This window comes from Ranitomeya imitator, chromosome 5 (genome assembly GCF_032444005.1).
Source record: "Ranitomeya imitator isolate aRanImi1 chromosome 5, aRanImi1.pri, whole genome shotgun sequence".
NCBI classification, from domain to species: Eukaryota; Metazoa; Chordata; class Amphibia; order Anura; family Dendrobatidae; genus Ranitomeya; species Ranitomeya imitator.
In genome coordinates, this window is record NC_091286.1 from 154,639,541 (window position 1) to 154,658,812 (window position 19,272).

The 19,272-nt window shown below is 45.8% G+C and overlaps 1 protein-coding gene across 2 annotated transcripts in view; it reads left to right on the plus strand.

The window, feature by feature from the left end:
• DESI2 (desumoylating isopeptidase 2) overlaps positions 1 to 19,272 on the plus strand; it is a 59,863-nt gene that overhangs the window by 3,109 nt on the left and 37,482 nt on the right. The window contains exon 1 of one of the 2 annotated variants that reach the window (XM_069769226.1): positions 443 to 516. The exons of the other annotated variant lie outside the window; for it this stretch is intronic. Coding sequence (XP_069625327.1) covers positions 502 to 516 — 15 coding nt within the window. The 5' untranslated portion in view covers positions 443 to 501. Of the gene's footprint in view, positions 1 to 442; positions 517 to 19,272 lie in introns of those variants that run through there. 2 annotated transcript variants of the gene reach the window in all.

A 19,272-nucleotide genomic window follows, 5' to 3' on the forward strand; every position in this document is an offset into this window, starting at 1 on the left:
TGTGATATGGTGAGTACCCGGAGCACAACCCACCCTGCACCTGCTGTGTGTAATATGGTGAGTACCCGGGGCACATCCCACCCTGAGCCTGCTGTGTGTGATATGGTGAGTACCCGGGGCACATCCCACCCTGAGCCTGCTGTGTGTGATGTGGTGAGTACCCGGGGCACATCCCACCCTGAGCCTGTTGTGAGTCTATATATATCTTATGTACACCGACATTGGTGGTTCTCCATATATGCCACACTGCATTAGTTCCCACCCCTCCCCCATGTATTACAATAAACCCTCTCACATAGCTTCCATGTATCTATTGTTCTAATAATATGGTTCATTGTATTATTAGCCCTTGGCCTTTATTGTTTACAATGTATCATGTTTCCAACTATGTGTCCTATTTTACTTGTTGTTAGGATATTATCTAGACAGGACACTAGGATGGAGACTCTGGTCGTGACTTCTGGCGTCCCCTTTTGTTTATTGTGGTCACTGTCGTTATGAATGAACAGACAGAAGGTAAAGTGCTGATTCTGTGGATAGCTGATAGTCAGATCTGTCTGCTAGGTCTGGCTTTCAGTAAAGTGATTGCATTTTGTAAGTTGTCTGCTGATTCCAAGAGTCACCTCTTTACAAGAAACCCAGAGAACAAAAGAGAATGTGCAGTGGCTCCCTATGTAGTTATTATGCTGCTGAGAGCCAGTGCAAAGGCTTAGGTAGGAATTCCATTACAACATCGCAGACATTGGAGGATTTATAGTCCTTCCCAAACTCGTTTCTGTCATATTTCTGGAGTCCACCAATCACACTGAGCGGGATTGTCAATGATATCAGATCACACTAAGCTGACACTCAGATCAGAGCCTGATCGGAGTGTCCTCAGTATAACTGCCGTAATTCTCTGGGATGAGAGACTGGATTTTCTCTTCGCCACGACAGCACCCACTTGAGAGAGGGGATCCGCCCCTAGGAACAGGAAACCCTATGGAGAGAATAAAAGGGGCGGTCCCCCTCGCTCCCACAGTTGGTTTCCTGTTCCTACGGGAGGCCTGGAGAGAAGAGGATGCCCAGCCTGGATGCCGCTTGCGCAGTTTACCTGTGTAGGGACGGCAAGGGCTCCAGAGCTGGAAGCAGCGCCGGGGGTCCTATGGTAGCTTCCCCCCTCTGCTGGCAGGTACCGTGAGGCCAGGATCGGGGAGTCGCCTGGCTCACGGAGGTACATCCAGCTGACCTGCAGGGCCGGACCGCTGGGGTAAGAGATCCTGTGACGCCATCTTCGGTGGTGTACAGGCAGCGTGTGGCCCAGTGTTTGTCCCCCGGAAGTATTACTACAACTTCCGGGGTGATGCAGGAGGAGGACGGCGCCTGCGCGATCGCTGGATGGAGGCGCAGGCGCGCACAGCAGAGCCGCAACCCGGATGTACTGGTCACTTCCGGGTGCGGCAGGAAGAAGATGGCGGCCCCCATTACAAAAGGACGCCGGCGCTGATACCCGGTGTCCACCATGGCATCTCCCCAGGACACAGCGTTGCCTTCACCCGAAGTCACCGCTATTACACCTGGAAGCCGGACTAGCAGCAGCCGCAGATCATCTTCCAAGAGCGCCAGAGAAAAAAGATCGGACCGTCGGCTCCTCCATCTGTGCCTCCGTCTCCTCCTCTTCAGCCGGTATTCTGATAACAACTTCAGGGGTGAGTGTTTGTTTACCCTATTTAAGCTGATTATACTCCCCTCTTTTATCTAATTCCCTAGGTTAAAAGAACAGGGAAATCTAAACATAAGCAATGTGCCTTAAGGCCCCGTCACACATAGCGAGATCGCTGCTGAGTCACAAGTTTTGTGACGCAACAGCGATCTCATTAGCGATCTCGCTATGTGTGACACGTACCAGTGATCAGGCCCCTGCTGTGAGATCGCTGGTCGTGTCGGAATGGCCTGGGCCATTTTTTGATCGTTGAGGTCCCGCTGACATCGCTGAATCGGCGTGTGTGACGCCGATTCAGCGATGTCTTCGCTGGTAACCAGGGTAAACATCGGGTAACTAAGCGCAGGGCCGCGCTTAGTAACCCGATGTTTACCCTGGTTACCATCCTAAAAGTAAAAAAAAACGCTACATACTTACCTATCGCTGTCTGTCCTCGGCGCTCAGCTTCTCTGGTCTGGCTGTGAGCGCCGGGCAGCCGGAAAGCAGAGCGGTGAAGTCACCGCTCTGCTTTCCGGCCGCTGTGCTCACAGCCAGACCAGAGAAGCAGAGCACCGAGGACAGACAGCGATAGGTAAGTATGTAGCGTTTGTTTTTTTTTTACTTTAACGATGGTAACCAGGGTAAACATCGGGTTACTAAGCGCGGCCCTGCGCTTAGTTACCCGATGTTTACCCTGGTTACCGGGGACCTCGGGATCGTTGGTCGTTGGAGAGCTGTCTGTGTGACAGCTCTCCAGCGACCAAACAGCGACGCTGCAGCGATCCGGATCGTTGTCAGTATCGCTGCAGCGTCGCTATGTGTGACGGGGCCTTTATGCTCTCAGCCGCTCCCGGATACTTATTTAAAAAAGCTGTGCCAGTCATGCATCGAATCCACCTTACGTGAGGAGTCTTCAGTAAGGTTGGAAGATATACGTAGCATGATCAGAGAAGAATTACGAGCCTTTCGAAGCTCGGATAAAGTTCCTGAGAGTAGGAATAAATTTAGCTCTCCTAGATCTGAACAATCCTCTGATGTGGAGGATAAGGATTCGGACGGTTCCCAAGAGGTTATATCCTCAGAGGGTGAGCAGGATACATGCTTTCCTACAGGCAGTATTGACAATCTAATCAAATCAGTACGTAACACCATGGGTATGGAAGATACTAAAACCCTTAAGTGGCTTTCCCACTCCTTTCTGACTAAATCCTTTATCGCTGGAATAACAGGAAAAGAAGGTCTCTTTCTCTCGGACAAGCCAGCAAACATCACGTCCTGTGGTGTACAGGACGTGATGTTTGCTGGCTTGTCCGAGAGAAAGAGACCGACCTTCTTTTCCTGTTATTCCAGCGATAAAGGATTTAGTCAGAAAGGAGTGGGAAAGCCAGGGGCAAAGAGGGTTGCCGTCTTCCTCAAAACGTCGCTATCCCTTTAATGACGAGGATTTTTCCAAATGGTCGAAAGCCCCGGAAGTAGATACGGCAGTGGCATCCACTTCTAGGAAATCTTTACTGCCTGTAGAAGATTCAGGATCTTTGCAAGACCCGCTTGACCGGAAAGCTGATTCCCTTTTAAAAAGAGCATGGAAATCCTGTACAGGAGCTTTCAGACCGGCTATTTCGGCCACATGCACTGCTAGGTCCATGCTGGTCTGGTTGAATGATCTAGAAGAAGGTTTGAAAGGTGGCCTTTCCCGCAATAAACTCATGTCCTCTTATTCCGTTAATTAGAGGAGCTACTGGCTTTTTAGCTGATTCTTCAGCTGATTCCATCCGATTAGCAGCCAAAATCGGCAGGTCTGACCAACGCGGCTCACCGCGCCTTGTGGCTAAAAGGATGGAAAGGAGATCCCCAGACGAAGTCTAAGTTATGTGGGTTGCCATGCCAGGGTGAGTACCTATTTGGTACTCAGTTGGATGAGATTATCACCAAAGCAGCTGAGAGGAAGAAAAGGGTTCCCCAATAACACTTATCTTCCATCTTATAGGAGAGCGTTCCGAAAGCCCATGTTCAACAGAAAACGGGACTATAAAAACCAGGACCGTTGGGCTAATAAAGACTTTAAGCAAAAAGGAGCCTTTTTCGAAAAAAGGCCCTTTCAAACCTGAGGATAAAACCCTTTAGGACAGATCTACCCGTTGGTGGTAGGTTGTCCTTCTTCTCTACGCAATGGCTGGCAATAACTTCTAATCCATGGGCAACTAGGCTTATAACTACGGGTCTAAAATTAAGATTTTCCCAAGTCCCCCCGGACTCATTTTTTCTGACTTCCTTAGGGCCACAATCGCAACAAGAGGCCTTGGAACAGGAAATAACTCTCCTGTCCAAAGGAGTATTGGTGGAAGTCCCTTTTCATCAAATAGGAAGGGGGTTTTATTTCAAAACCAGACGGATCATATAGAACAATAATTAACCTTAAGAGACTAAGCGTCTTCTTAGAGAACCAAACTTTTAACATGGAATCTATTCGGTCAACTATTAAGCTTCTGTTTCCCCATTGCTTCATGGCAGTCCTTGACCTTGGAAGATGATAATATGCATCCTTAATCTTCAGTGAGCATCAACAATATCTACGGGTGGCAGTTATGATCAAAGGTCAAATTCGGCATTATCAATACACAGCAATGCCCTTTGGACTATCAATAGCCCCTAGAGTTTTCACAAAACTAATGTCAGAGGTAATGTCATATTTGAGGTTAAAACACACCCTCATAATACCATATTTAGATGACCTATTGATAGTCGGGAATTCCCTTTCTCAATGTCATCAGCGTTTATCTGATTCAATTTCGTCCCTACAGGGGTTAGGGTGGTTAGTAAATTGGGAAAAATCTAGATTGTCCCCCACAACTAATCAAAAATTTTTAGGAATTATTCTAGACTCTACAAATCAAATGTGATTTCTTCCCGAGTCGAAACAAATAGCAATCATAAACAAGGTACAATCGGTGATTAACAACCCCCTAATTTCCCTATGAGAAGGTATGTCCCTTCTTGGTTCCTTCACATCTTGTATTCCAGCTGTTCCGTGGGCCCAATTCCATAGCAGGAAATTACAGTATACAATACTTCGTGAGGAAGAAAAATTACAGGGCCGATTAGATAGTCGTATTTCTTTTCCAACAGACGTGATACAATCTCTCACTTGGTGGTTAAATCCGGATCATTTTTCCAGTGGTGTTCCCTGGGTGGTTAAACCTTCAAAAACTATCTTCACTGATGCCAGTCCTAGTGGTTGGGGAGCACACTTAGGAGATCAAATAGTGCAAGGTCTGTGGTCTCTTAGAGAATCAGATGATTCTTCTAATAAAAAAGAGCTGAAGGCTATCTATCATGCCTTATCTAAATTTCTTCCGCAGCTACACGGAACGCATACAAGAATTCTTTCAGACATGACAGCAGTAGCATATATAAACCACCAAGGAGGAACAAGATCAAAAGCACTCATGTCTATAGCCAACGACATTCTAGCCATAGCAGAGGAGCACCTTCTATCCCTATCGGCGCTACATGTGAGAGGAATCAACAATTCGAGAGCAGATTTCCTCAGTCGCCACACTCTCCACCAAGGAGAATGGGTTCTAAGTCGTCGTATCTTTTGCATGATGGTAAAAAAATGGGGCACTCCCGAGATAGATCTCTTTGCGACAAAACAAAACAGGCAAGTCAAAGTTCGCATCATTGTTCCGATCCGACAATCCAGATATCTTTGACGCCCTACAAGTGCCATGGGTATTCAAGAAGGCATATGCCTTTCTCCTGCTGATACTACTTCTGACAGTAATCAGGAAGATAAGGAAGGACAGAGCAAACGTGATCTTAATTGCTCCCTTCTGGCCCAAGAGGCCATGGTTTTCCTGGCTGAGAGCCATGTCGATCTCAGACCCATGGATCCTCCCGGAGGATCGGGATCTTCTTTTCCACGGCCCCTTCAACCACCCTCATGTGAAGGGTCTACGGTTAACAGCCTGGAACTTGAGAGGCAGCTGCTAAAGATGAGAGGGTTCTCAAACAAAGTGATTGACACTCTGCTGCTAAGTAGAAAAAAGTCCACTACCTCCATCTATGCAAGAGTGTGGAAAAAATTTCTAAACCTCTACCCAACGGCCCTGTCAAACAAAATTCATATTCCTATGATTCTAGAATTTCTTCAAAAAGACGCGATTTAGGCCTGGCGGTCAGTACCTTAAAAGTACACATTTCTGCGCTGGGGGCTTTATATGGTCACGATATCGCAGGTAATAAGTGGGTAGCCAGGTTTGTTGCAGCATGCCAGAGGTCAGAGACAGTTCGAATTCCCCATGTACCACCTTGGGATGTTAATTTAGTACTTGAAGCTCTAACAGACCACCCTTTTGAGCCACTACATTCAGCTCACATAAAACATGTCTCCCTCAAGACAGCTCTTCTTGTCGCCTTAGTATCAGCGAGAAGAGTAAGTGACATACAGGCGCTATCGATAGATCCTCCCTTTATGTCAATATTCCCAGATAGAGTTGTCCTAAAGACAGACCCTTCATACTTACCCATAGTATGCACTAAATTTCACAGGTCACAAGAAATTTTCCTTCCCTCCTTCTATGATAACCCTACAAGTCAGGAAGAACAAAAATACCACACATTAGATGTGAGGAGAGCCATATTAGCCTATTTAGATAGGACTAGTGCCTGTAGGAAGAGCAGGGCTCTCTGTTTCCTTCCAGGGTCATAGGAAAGGAGCTGGAATCACGAAGGGTACTCTCTCGGTGGATTCGTGATGCAATATGTCTGGCCTATTCATCCAAAGGGGAGAATCCGCCTGAGACCGTAAAGGCACATTCCACCCGGGCGATTGCATCATCCTGGGCTGAAAGAGCGGAGGTTCCGATAGAACTGATATGTAAGGCCGCAACCTGGTCTTCTCCTACTACCTTCTATAATCACTATAGATTGGACTTATCTTCTTCATCTGACTTGTCCTTTGGTAGATCAGTTCGTAACACGGTAATCCCTCCCAAATGACTATCTCTGAAAGTCTCTCAAGTGGGTGCTGTCGTGGCTCTATAAAAGAGCATTACCGGTACGTAATCCGGTGTTTTTGTATGGTCAGGTTTAAATTAAAAAAAAAAAAAAAAACACTTCCCATTTATACAGTCCTGATGCACTCAAGAAACCCAACCCAAAGTGTTTGTAGTAAATATTTTAATTAGGGTGTATGACTTTATTCGTGCATATAATTCGGACAGTATAACCATGTAACAAAAATTTTCTATGTATAAATCTTGAGGTGTTCTTAAAAAAAAAAAAAAAAAAAAACCTCTGCAGAGTTTGTAACACTTAGGCCCCTTTCACATGTTCAGTATTATGTGATATTTTTTATTTATTTTTTTCCTTCAGTGTAACATGAGTGGGTGATGAATACAGAAGTGGTGACGTGTTCCTATTATACTTTTCCTCTGATTGTTCCACTCCTGATTTTGTCTGACAGATGCTGAACCTGTGACTGTGGCCTTAAACTAAGACTACATGGTGACTTGTGTTGCATGACAGCAATTTTTCAGACAACTGTCATGTCCGAAAATGTGTGCTGTTTGTAGTTGAAACAAAATCGCGGTCAGTCATGTGCGACTTGCATTGAAATTTATATAAAAAAAAAGCTATGTGCGACTTGCGACCAGTGTTAGAAAATCCATTATGTTTGGAAACTTTGACACAGAGATATCATTAGATGTGATGTCACAATTTGCCACCTGAATCCCAACATAGCCCCAGCCTAAATGTCCCTATAAACCTTTGTTAAAAGCTGTCCAAAACCATTTTGTGGGGATAGGTGGACTTTCAACTCTGGCCCAATCCTTTAACCCCCTTACCCCAAGGGTGGTTTGCACATTATGGATCGGGCCAATTTTTATAATTCTGACCACTGTCCCTTTTATGAGGTTATAACTCTGGAACGCCTCAACGGATCCCGTTGATTCTGACATTGTTTTCTCGTGACGTATTGTACTTCATGAGTGGTAACATTTCTTTGATATTATCTTTGTTTTATTTGTGAAAAAAAACGGAAATTTGTTGAAAATTTCACAATTTTCCAACTTTGAATTTTTATGCAATTAAATCACAGAGATATGTCACACAAAATACTTAACAAGTAACATTTCCCACATGTCTACTTTACATCAGCACAATTTTGGAACCAAAATTTTTTTGTTAGGGAGTTATAAGGGTTAAAAGTTGACGAGCAATTTCTCACTTTTACAACACCTTTTTTTTTTTTTTTTTTTTTTTTTTTTTTTTTTTTTTTAGGGACCACATCTCATTTGAAGTCATTTTGAGGGGTCTATATGATAGAAAATACCCAAGTGTGACACCAATCTAAAAACTGCACCCCTCCAAGGTGCTCAAAATCACATTCAAAAAGTTTGTTAACCCTTCAGGTGTTTCACAGGAATTTTTGGAATGTTTAAATAAAAATGAACATTTAACTTTTTCACAAAAAACTAACTTCAGCTCCAATTTGTTTTATTTTACCAAGGGTAACAGGAGAAAATGGACCACAAACGCTGTTGTACAATTTGTCCTGAGTACGCCGATACCCCACATGTGGGGGTAAACCACTGTTTGGGCGCATGGGAGAGCTTGGAAGGGAAGGAGCGCCATTTGACTTTTCAATGCAAAATTGACAGGAATTGAGATGGGACGCAATGTTGCGTTTGGAGAGCAACTGATGTGCCTAAACAGTGAAACCCCCCACAAGTGACACCATTTTGGAAAGTAGACCCCCTAAGGAACTTATCTAGAGGTGTGGTGAGCACTTTGACCCACCAAGGGCTTCACAGAAGTTTATAATGCAGAGCCGTAAAAATAAAACTTTTTTCCCACAAAAATTATTTTTTAGCCCCCAGTTTTGTATTTTCCCGAGGGTAACAGGAGAAATTGGACCCCAAAAGTTGTCCAATTTATCCTGAGTGCGCTGATACCCCATACGTGGGGGGGAACCACCGTTTGGGCGCATGGGAGGGCTCGGAAGGGAAGAAGCGCCATTTGGAATGCAGACTTAGATGGAATGGTCTGCAGGCGTCACATTGCGTTTGCAGAGCCCCTAATGTACCTAAACAGTAGAAACCCCCCACAAGTGACCCCATATTGGAAACTAGACCCCCAAGGAACTTATCTAGATATGTTGTGAGAACTTTGAACACCCAAGGGTTTCACTACAGTTTATAACGCAGAGCTGTGAAAATAAAAAATCCTTTTTTTTCCCACAAAAATTATTTTTTAGCCCCCAGTTTTGTATTTTCCCAAGGGTAACAGGAGAAATTGGACCCCAAAAGTTGTTGTCCAATTTGTCCTGAGTACGCTGATACCCCATATGTTGGGGTAAACCCCTGTTTGAGCACACAGGAGAGCTCGGAAGGGAAGGAGCACTGTTTTTACTTTTTCAACGCAGAATTGGCTGGAATTGAGATCGGACGCCATGTCGCATTTGGAGAGCCCCTGATGTGCCTAAACAGTGGAAACCCCTAATCCAAACACACCCCTAACCCTAATCCCAATGGTAACCCTAACCACACCTCTAACCCTGACACACCCCTAACCCTAATCCCAACACTATTCCCAACCGTAAATCTAATCCAAACCCTAACTTTAGCCCCAACCCTAGCCCGAAAATGAAAAATAAATACATTTTTTTAAATTTTTCCCTAATTAAGGGGGTGATGAAGGGGGGTTTCATTTACTTTTATAGCGGGTTTTTTAGCGGAGTTTTATGATTGGCAGCCGTCACACACTAAAAGACTCTCTTTTTTTTATTGCAAAAAATATTTCTCTAGTCACCTTCCACGACGGCATATGGAGGTTGTCTCTTTGCCCTAATGGGGAACAGGAAACACAAGAGAGGTTAAAAGCACCTCCCACCTCTCACTCGCCAGTGTCTTTCCTGTTCCCCATGGGACAGGGAGAGGTTCCTACATGCTGTGGTGGCCGGTGACTACAGTCATTCTTCAGGTCTTACCTGTGTTTTAGCCGGGCAGCTGGGGTCGCCTTGTGCCTCTCCGTGGGCTGCTCCCGTCGTCCTGCTTGGCAAGTACCCTTCCCGGCCTTCCTGCACCCCCACGAGGGTAAAGCAGGCCGGGATCCCCAGCCGGGATCCTCTCCGAAGCTTCCCAGCTTCCTCCCTCCATGCTGCTCGGTCGGCGTTCCGGAAGTGACGTCAGCGGTCGCGCGCGCGTCACTTCCGGTTTTCGTATCACCCTGAAGCCGGCTCTTCCGGGTTTCGCTGGCGGCGGTGTCGGTGCCAATGGCGTCCCACACGTGGATCCTGGAGGAGGAGGGGGGGAATTCCTATCGCTGGAGGCAGGTGCTAGGAGAGCTACTCCATAAAAGCCTGCTGAATCACCACTGAAGGTAAGACTATAATCTCTTCAGTATGGATGGTTCTTTGTGCCCTGCATCTGCAGAGCCCAGCGCTGCCCCTGCTACTGTGAGTATGCAGGGTCTGGATCCGGGAGGTAGTTTTTTCTTAGGGGTAGCTCCTCATTCTTCTCTCCCTCTCTGTTTCAGGGAGAAAAGTCTGCCCCTAGAGCTATTATTAGGAAAAAGTGTCCGGTCTGTTCTGCAAACCTCCCTCCTACCTGGGATAAAAAAAACTGTCAGCCATGCACTGACAGGATAGTTAAAGCTGAGCAACCATCCCTTCTAGATGAGATACGCTCTCTTGTTAAACAGGAGGTACAATCTTCCTTAGCAGCCTTTACACCTCCACCCCCACCTCCGCCACCACATTCCCCAGCTAAAAAGAGGAAGATTCAGGTCGTAGAATCTGATTCGGATTCAGACCACTCTTTTTCTTCATCTGCTGTCTGGGAACATCCAGCATCCCCTAAGGCTGAGGTCAGGAAATACCTCTTCTCCTCGGATTATATTGAGGACCTGGTGTCTGCTGTTCGTAACACTATGGGGCTTGAAGAGGAACCTGTACCACAGTCCATACAGGATCATATGTTGGTGGGCTCAGATTGGAGAAAAAGGCAGGATTCCCAGTTCATGCTAATGTTATTAATATGATTGAGCAAGAGTGGGAACTCCCTGAAAAGCGCCTTAGTATATCTTCTGAGATGAAACATAGATTTCCTCTAGAAGGCGACCTTGTCAAACTTGACATTCCCAAGGTGGATGTGCAGGTGGCCAGAGTCGCCAAAAGAACAGCACTCCCCTTTGAGGATGCGTCGCAGTTAAAAGACCCTATGGACAGGAAGATTGAGAGTCTCCTGAAGAAATCCTGGGAATCTTCTTCTTCTGTCCTCAAAGCAAATATTGCCTCTACCTGTGTAGCGAGGACCCTTTCCTGCTGGCTGGAGAAATTAGATTCGCACATTTCTCAGGGTACCTCTAGAAGTGAGATGTTGGATTCTCTCCCTATCTTACATAAGGCTACTGGGTTTCTGGCGGATGCTTCTCTGGAGTTAGAATTGCCGCCAGATCTTTAGTGCTCTCTAACTCTGCCAGAAGAGCCCTCTGGCTTAAACTATGGAGTGGTGACATCACGTCTAAGGCCAAGTTATGTGCCATCCCCTTTAAGGGAGACTGTGTTTGGTCCAGCTTTAGACGACCTTTTGGATAAAGCGACCGACAAGAAAAAGGCGCTCCCGGAGCAAAAACAACCGAGGAAACTGTTTTTTTCGTGCCCCACTGTCTCAGCCCTCTCAGCCGAGGGGTAAGGGTAAGACCGGCAGGTGGAGCTATGCTAAAGGCAGAGGGAAAAATATCTTCGTCCCTCAACAACAGCAGCAGCAGCAGCAGTCATTCCAGCAAGATAAACAATGACTCCGACCCGGTGGGGGGAAGACTCTCAAAATATGTGGATCAGTGGGAAAATATCACCAGCTCCCACTGGGTCCTCAATGTTATCAAGGAGGGCCTATTGATCGAGTTAACATTGGGTCTCAGAGACCTTTTATAATCAAATGTGATCTCCCCAGTTCCACAATCAGAATGGGGTCAGGGACATTATTCCCGTTTATTCCTGGTACCCAAACCATCGGGGGAAGTACATATCATCATAAATCTAAAAGGTCTGAATCAATATGTAAAATATCGAAGATTCAAGATGGAGTCTGTAAAATCAGCCATTCCTTTAATAGATCAGCACGCCTTTATGGCGACAATCGACCTGAAGGATGCGTATTTTCATATCCCTATTCACCCGAGACACAAAAAATATCTCAGGTTTGCGATTCAGGGGAATCACCAGGTGGACCACTACCAGTTTGGAGTCCTTCCCTTCGGCATCTCATCAGCTCCGAGAGTATTCTCCAAAGTAATGGCAGAAGCAGTGTCATTCATTCGGAGACAAGGGGTTTGTATAGTGCCCTATCTGGACGACCTGCTGATAGTGGCTCCCACCAAAATGACCCTGGTATCTCATGTGTCAACCACATTAGAGATATTGAAGTCTCTGGGTTGGATACCAAACATAAAGAAATCCCAGCTTCAACCCTCAAAAACCAGGAAGTTTTTGGGAGTAATCCTGGACTCGGAAAAACAGATGTCCTTCCTTCCAGAAGATCACAGACTACCATTAGTAGTAAAGATCAAAAAATACAAAGAGATGAGATCCCCCACACTCCGGGAAGGAATGTCGCTATTGGGCTCCATGACAGCCTGCATTCAGTCGGTGGCTTGGGCTCAAGCCCACTCAAGAACTCTCCAGACCCATGTGCTAGACAATTGGGATGGTCGTCCTGGCTCCTTAAACAAAAGGATTCACACTCCAGGTCGAGTGAAAGCATCCTTAACATGGTGGATGAAGTCTGTAAACCTTCGCAGGGGTGTGAGTTGGATTCAATTCCCGTTAACCACGATCAAATCAGATGCCAGCAAGAGGGGCTGGGGAGCCATGATAAATCATGTTCCTTATCAGGGTCTTTGGGACCCGTCAATCAGAGAGAGATCGTCAAACTTCCGAGAACTCAAAGCTGTGGAAGAAGCTCTCCTTGCAGCAAATCGTCAGCTCTCTGGACAACATGTCCAGATATACTCGGACAACATGACCACGGTGGCTCACATCAGACATCAGGGCAGTACAAAATTCACCAGTCTAAAAAAGATCTCTGCCCGAATCTTTGCCCGGGCCGAGAAACATCTACTGTCCCTGACGGCAACCCACCTAAAAGGTACTGCCAATTTTAAGGCAGATTATTTGAGCCGACAGGATATTCACCCAGGCGAATGGAGTCTGGATCGGCAAACTTTCAGCTTACTGGTAAACAGATGGGGTCTCCCGGAGGTCGACCTCTTTGCCTCTCACCAGAATGCGAAAGTAGAAACATTTTTTTTCCCTGGATCCAAGAGGAAATCCCAGAGCAGTAGACGCCTTAGTTCAAGATTGGCATTTTCATCTGGCGTATGCATTTCCGCCCATCCCAATTCTTGCAAAGGTGCTACGAAAAATTCGGATAGAAAAGACTCCAACTATTTTGGTTGCTCCATTTTGGCCCAAGAGAAGTTGGTTCAACCTGATTATACAACTTCAGGTGGACGGACCAGTAATGTTACCGATAAAGGTCAATCTCCATTCTCAGGGCCCAGTTCTTCACTCGGATCCTCAGAGGTGGAATTTAGCGGCGTGGTTTCTGAAGCCAATGTGCTGAGAGCGAAAGGGTTATCAAACCCTGTTATAGCTACTCTACAAAAATCCAGAAAACTGGTAACAAATGCTATTTATAATAAAATCTGGAAAAAAATTTCATCTTTTTGTCTGCCTAACCCTCCAGACCCTCTCAGGCCAGATATACCTAAGATATTAGACTTTTTACAAAGAGGCCTAGAAATTGGTCTGAAACCCAGTACTCTGAAGGTCCAGGTCTCTGTGCTCAGTTCCATCTTTGATCAAGATCTAGCAGGACATCGCTGGATTAAAAGGTTCATGACCTCAGCAAACAGAATAAACCCTAGGAAGCAAGTTATAGTTCCTCCATGGGATCTCAATATTGTGCTTCAAGGCCTTACAGGTCCACCATTTGAACCTTTATCTATTTGTTCCCCACAAAATCTCGCCTACAAAACTGTTTTCTTGGTAGCGATAACTTCAGCTAGAAGAGTGGGTGAATTACAGGCCTTGTCTATAAGAGAACCTTATCTACTGGTTAGAGAAGATTCAATAATACTCCGTCTTGATCCCTCTTTCCTCCCAAAAGTGGTCTCTGAATTCCATCGTTCTCAAGAAATAGTGCTACCAACCTTTTGCAATAATCCTGCAAACTCTGAGGAAAGAAGATTTAATACTCTTGATGTTAAGCGTATCCTGCTTCATTACTTGGATCAAACCCGTGCCTTTTAGAGTTGATCACAACCTTTTTGTCCACTCCTCAGGTCAAAATAAAGGGAAGAAGGTAGCCAAGAGTACCATTGCTACATGGATTAAAAAAGCCATAACAGAAGCTTACCTTGCTCAAAATAAACTACCTCCAGTAGGAATCAAGGCCCATTCAACTAGATCTACGTCGGTCTCCTGGGCAGAGAGAGCAGGCGCATCTCCAGAGCAGATCTGCAGGGCAGCTACGTGGTCGTCACTCCATACCTTCTCCAAACATTATAGGTTGGATGTATTATCCAATAGAGATTTAGTCTTCGTCCGCAAGGTTCTTCAGGCCGTTGTCCCTCCCTAGTGCCAATTAGTTGGTATTCCTCCATATGCCGTCGTGGAAGGTGACTAGAGAAAATAGAATTATTCTTACCGTTAATTCGGTTTCTAGGAACCTTCCACGACGGCGCTAATTTCCCACCCTCCTATATTTCCTGGATTAACTCTGGGATTCAGAAGGTAAACCGGTGCTATGGCTTCAGTTATAAGTCACTGGCGAGTGGGAGGTGCTTTTAACCTCTCTTGTGTTTCCTGTTCCCCATTAGGGCAAAGAGACAACCTCCATATGCCGTCGTGGAAGGTTCCTAGAAACCGAATTAACGGTAAGAATAATTCTATTTTTTTGCGTTACCACATTTTGAGAGCTATAATTTTTCCATATTTTGGTCCACAGAGTCATGTGAGGTCTTGTTCTTTGCGGGACGAGTTGACGTTTTTATTGGTAACATTTTCGGGCACGTGACATTTTTTGATTGCTTTTTATTCTGATTTTTGTGAGGCAGAATGACCAAAACCAGCTATTCATGAATTTCTTTTGGGGGAGGCGTTTATACCATTTTGCGTTTGGTAAAATGGATAAAGCAGTTTTATTCTTCGGGTCAGCCCGATTACAGCGATACCTCATTTATATAATTTTTTTTGTTTTGGCGCTTTTATACGATAAAAACTATTTTATAGAAAAAATTATTTTTGCATCACTTTATTCTGAGGACTAACTTTTTTTTATTTTTATGCTGATGATGCTGTATGGCGGCTCGTTTTCAGCGGTACCATGGTTATTTATATCTGTCTTTATGATCGCGTGTTATTCCACTTTTTGTTCGGCGGTATGATAAAGCGTTTTTTTTCCCCTTTTTTTTTTTTTTTTTTCCTACGGTGTTTACTGAAGGGGTTAACTAGTGGGACAGTTTTATAGGTTGGGTCGTTATAGACGCGGCGATACTAAATACGTGTACTTTTGTTTGTTTTTTTTTATTTAGATAAAGAAATGTATTTATGGGAATATTTTTTTTTTTTCATTATTTAGGATTTTTTTTTATTTATTTTTTTTACACATGTGGAAATTTTTTTTTTTTTTTTTTAACTTTTTTACTTTGTCCCAGGGGGGGAAATCACAGATCGGTGATCCGACAGTTTGCACAGCACTCTTGTCAGATCACCGATCTGACTTACAGCGCTGCAGGCTTACCAAGCGCCTGCTCTGAGCAGGCGCTTGGTAAGCCACCGCCCTCCCTCCCTCAAACATGATCGCGGTGTGCCTGGGGTTAATGTGCCGGGGGCGGTCCGTGACCGCTCCTGGCACATAGCGCCGGATGTCAGCTGCGATAGGCAGCTGACACTCGGCCGCGCACCTCCCGTGAGCGCGGCCGATCGCGCTGTACGTACTATTCCGTCAATGAGAATTAAGGCACTCCCCACATGGACTGAATAGTACGTCCAATGACAGAAAGGGGTTACATTTAACTTTGGATGGTATTTCTGACATGTATGCCCCTACCTTGCCTCAGAGAAATTCCCCAAAGGAAAAGGCAGCCCCCCACATATGACTGTGAGTAAAGATGAAAATACAAACACAGAGATTAAATAGATTTTAGCAAAGTGAGGCCCGACTTACTGAATAGACCGAGGATAGGAAAGATGGCTTTTCGGTCCGCACAAAAACCTACAAACAACCACGCAGAGAGCGCAAAAAGACCCTCCGCACCGACTAACGGTATGGAGGTGCTTCCTCTGCGTCCCAGAGCTTCCAGCAAGCAAGGCAAACCAAAATAGCAAGCTGGACAGAAAAAATAACAAACCAAGAAACACAAGCAGAACTTAGCTTATGCAGTGAAGACAGGCCACAAGGACGATCCAGGAGAGAGCAAGACCAATACTGGAACATTGACTGGAGGCAAGGAACAAAGAACTAGGTGGAGTTAAATGGAGCAGCACCTAACGACTTAACCTCGTCACCTGAGGAAGGAAACTCAGAAGCCGCAGCCCCACTCACATCCACCAGAGGAAGCTCTTAAACAGAACCAGCCGAAGTACCACTCATGACCACAGGAGGGAGCTTGACCACAGAATTCACAACAGTTATAGCACCTCACTTCTCTTATTTTCCCATCACGCCTCTCATTTTCCCAATCACATCTTTCATTTTCCCCCTCACTCCTCTCATTCCCCCCTAACACTTGTCATTTCGACCTCATATCTGTCACTGTCATTTTCCGATCACTGCACTATTTTCCCTCACTCCTCTCATTTTGCACTCACACCTTTTCATTTTTACCTCACACCTCTCATTTTCACCTCAGTATATACATGTTTGTCATCTCCCTTATATATAGTATACACCTGTATGTCATCTCCTGTATATAGTATATACCTGTATGTCATCTCCCCTGTATATAGTATATACCTGTATGTCATCATCTCCTATATATATAGTATATACCTGTAGGTCATCTCCCCTGTATATAGCATATATCTGTGTGTAATCTCTCCTGTATATAGTATATATCTGTGTCATCTCCCCTGTATATAGTATATACCTGTGTCATCTCCTGTATTAGACCTTGTTCACACGTTATTTGTATGTCATCTTCTATATATAACATATACCTGTATGTCATCTCCTCCTGTATATAGTGTATACCTGTCATCTCTCCTGTATATAGTATATACCTTTGTCATCTCCCCTGTATATAGTATATACCTGTGTCATCTCCTCCTGTATTAGACCTCGTTCACACGTTATTTGCTCAGTATTTTTACCTCAGTATTTGTAAGCTAAATAGGCAGCCTGATAAATCCCCAGCCAACAGGAAGCCCTCCCCCTTGCTGTATATATTAGCTCACACATACACATAATAGACAGGTCATGTGACTGACAGCTGCCGTATTTCTTATATGGTACATTTGTTGCTCTTGTAGTTTGTGGCGCATTTTGTGTGTGTGTTCATATCCCCGTGTGTGGTGAGTATCCCATGTCGGGGCCCCACCTTAGCAACTGTACGGTATATACTCTTTGGCGCCATCGCTCTCATTCTTTAAGTCCCCCTTGATCACATCTGGCAGCTGTCAATTTGCCTCCTACACTTTTCCTTTCAGTTTTCCCCATTATGTAGATAGCGGCAAAATTGTTTGGTGAATTGGAAAGCGCGGGGTTAAAATTTCACCTCACAACATAGCCTATGACGCTCTCGGGGTCCAGACGTGACTGTGCAAAATTTAGTGGCTGTAGCTGCAACGCCTCCAACACTTTTCCTTTCACTTTTTCCCTATTATGTAGATGGGGACAAAATTGTTTGGTGAATTGGAAAGCGCGGGGTTAAAATTTAATCTCACAACATAGCCTATGACGCTCTCGGGGTCTAGACGTGTGACTGCAAAATTTTGTGGCTGTAGCTGCGACTGTGCAGATGCCAATCCCGGACTCTCTCCCTCTCCCTCTCCCTCTCCCTCTCCCTCTCCCTCTCCCCCTCCCCCTCCCCCTCCCCCTCCCCCTCCCCCAACAGAGAACATGATTCGGGGGTTTTTTTACCGACCCCGCATTTACGATCGCCGGTAATTAACAGTTTACTGGCGATCGCAAAAAAAAAAAAAAAAGCGATCTCTTTTTAGTTTCTCTGTCCTCCGATGTGATTGCACGTCAGAGGACAGAGACAGGGGGTCCCAGATAGCCCCCCGATACTCACCTATCTCCCCCGGTGCTCCTCGTGGCTCCCGGTGGGCGCCGCCATCTTCAAAATGGCGGGCGCATGCGCAGTGCGCCGGCCGGCCCCGGGAGAATTTTTGGGGTCTCGGCTGCCGGGGGTAGCCGAGAGCCCAAAGAGCATGATCGGGGTCGATTTTACCGACCCCTGTTTTGCGATCGCCGGTAATTAACTGTTTACCGGCGACCGCACAAAAAAAAAGCAAAGTGTAATTCTCTGTCCTCTGATGTGATCGCACATCAGAGGACAGAGAAATAAAGGGATTCGGGGACCCTATTATACTTACCGGTGTCCCTGGGTCCTCCTGCTGCTCCTCCTGGCCGCCAGCATCTTCTGGGCAAAAGAAAATGGCGGGCGCATGCGCAGTGCGCCCGCCATCTGTCTCCATCTGCCAGCCGGCAGGAGAAGAGCAGTTGGGGCTAAAATTAAGGTTAGGGCTAAATTTAGGGTTAGGGTTGGGGCTAAATTTAGGGTTAGGCTTCTTTCACACTTACGTCGGTACGGGGCCGTCACAATGCATCGGCCCGACATTCCGATGCACGTTGTGAAAATTGTGCACAACGTGGGCAGCGGATGTAGTTTTTCAATGCATCCGCTGCCCAATCTATGTCCTGGGGAGGAGGGGGCGGAGTTACGGCCACGCATGCGCGGTCAGAAATGGCGGATGCGACGTACAAAAAACCGTTACATTGAACTTTTTTTGTGCTGACGGTCCGCCAAAACACTGATCGAGTGCACGACGGACGTGACGTGTGGCCATCCGTCGGCAATACAAGTCTATGGGCAAAAAACTCATCCCAGGGGCACATTTGCAGGATCCGTTTCTTGTCCAAAACGACGGATTGCGACGGATGCCAAACGACGCAAGTGTGAAAGTAGCCTTAGGGTTAGGGTTGGGGCTAAAGTTAGGGCTGGGGTTGGGGCTAAGGTTAGGGTTAAGGTTTGGATTAGGGTTGGTATTGGGGTTAGGGTTGGCATTAGGGTTACGCTTGGGATTAGGGTTAGGTTTGGGATTAGGGTTAAGGTTAGGGTTGTGATTGGGGGTGTATTGGGATTAGGGTTAGGTTTGAGGTTAGGGTTGAGATTAGGATTAGGGGTGTGTTGGATTTAGGGTTTTGATTAGGGTTATGGTTAGGGTTGACATTAGGGTTGTTTTGGGGTAAGGGTTGTGATTATCGTTAGGGTTAGTGATTAGGATTATGGATCAGGTTGGGGTTAGGGTTGGAGCTAGAATTGGGGGGTTTCCACTGTTTAGGTACATCAGGGGG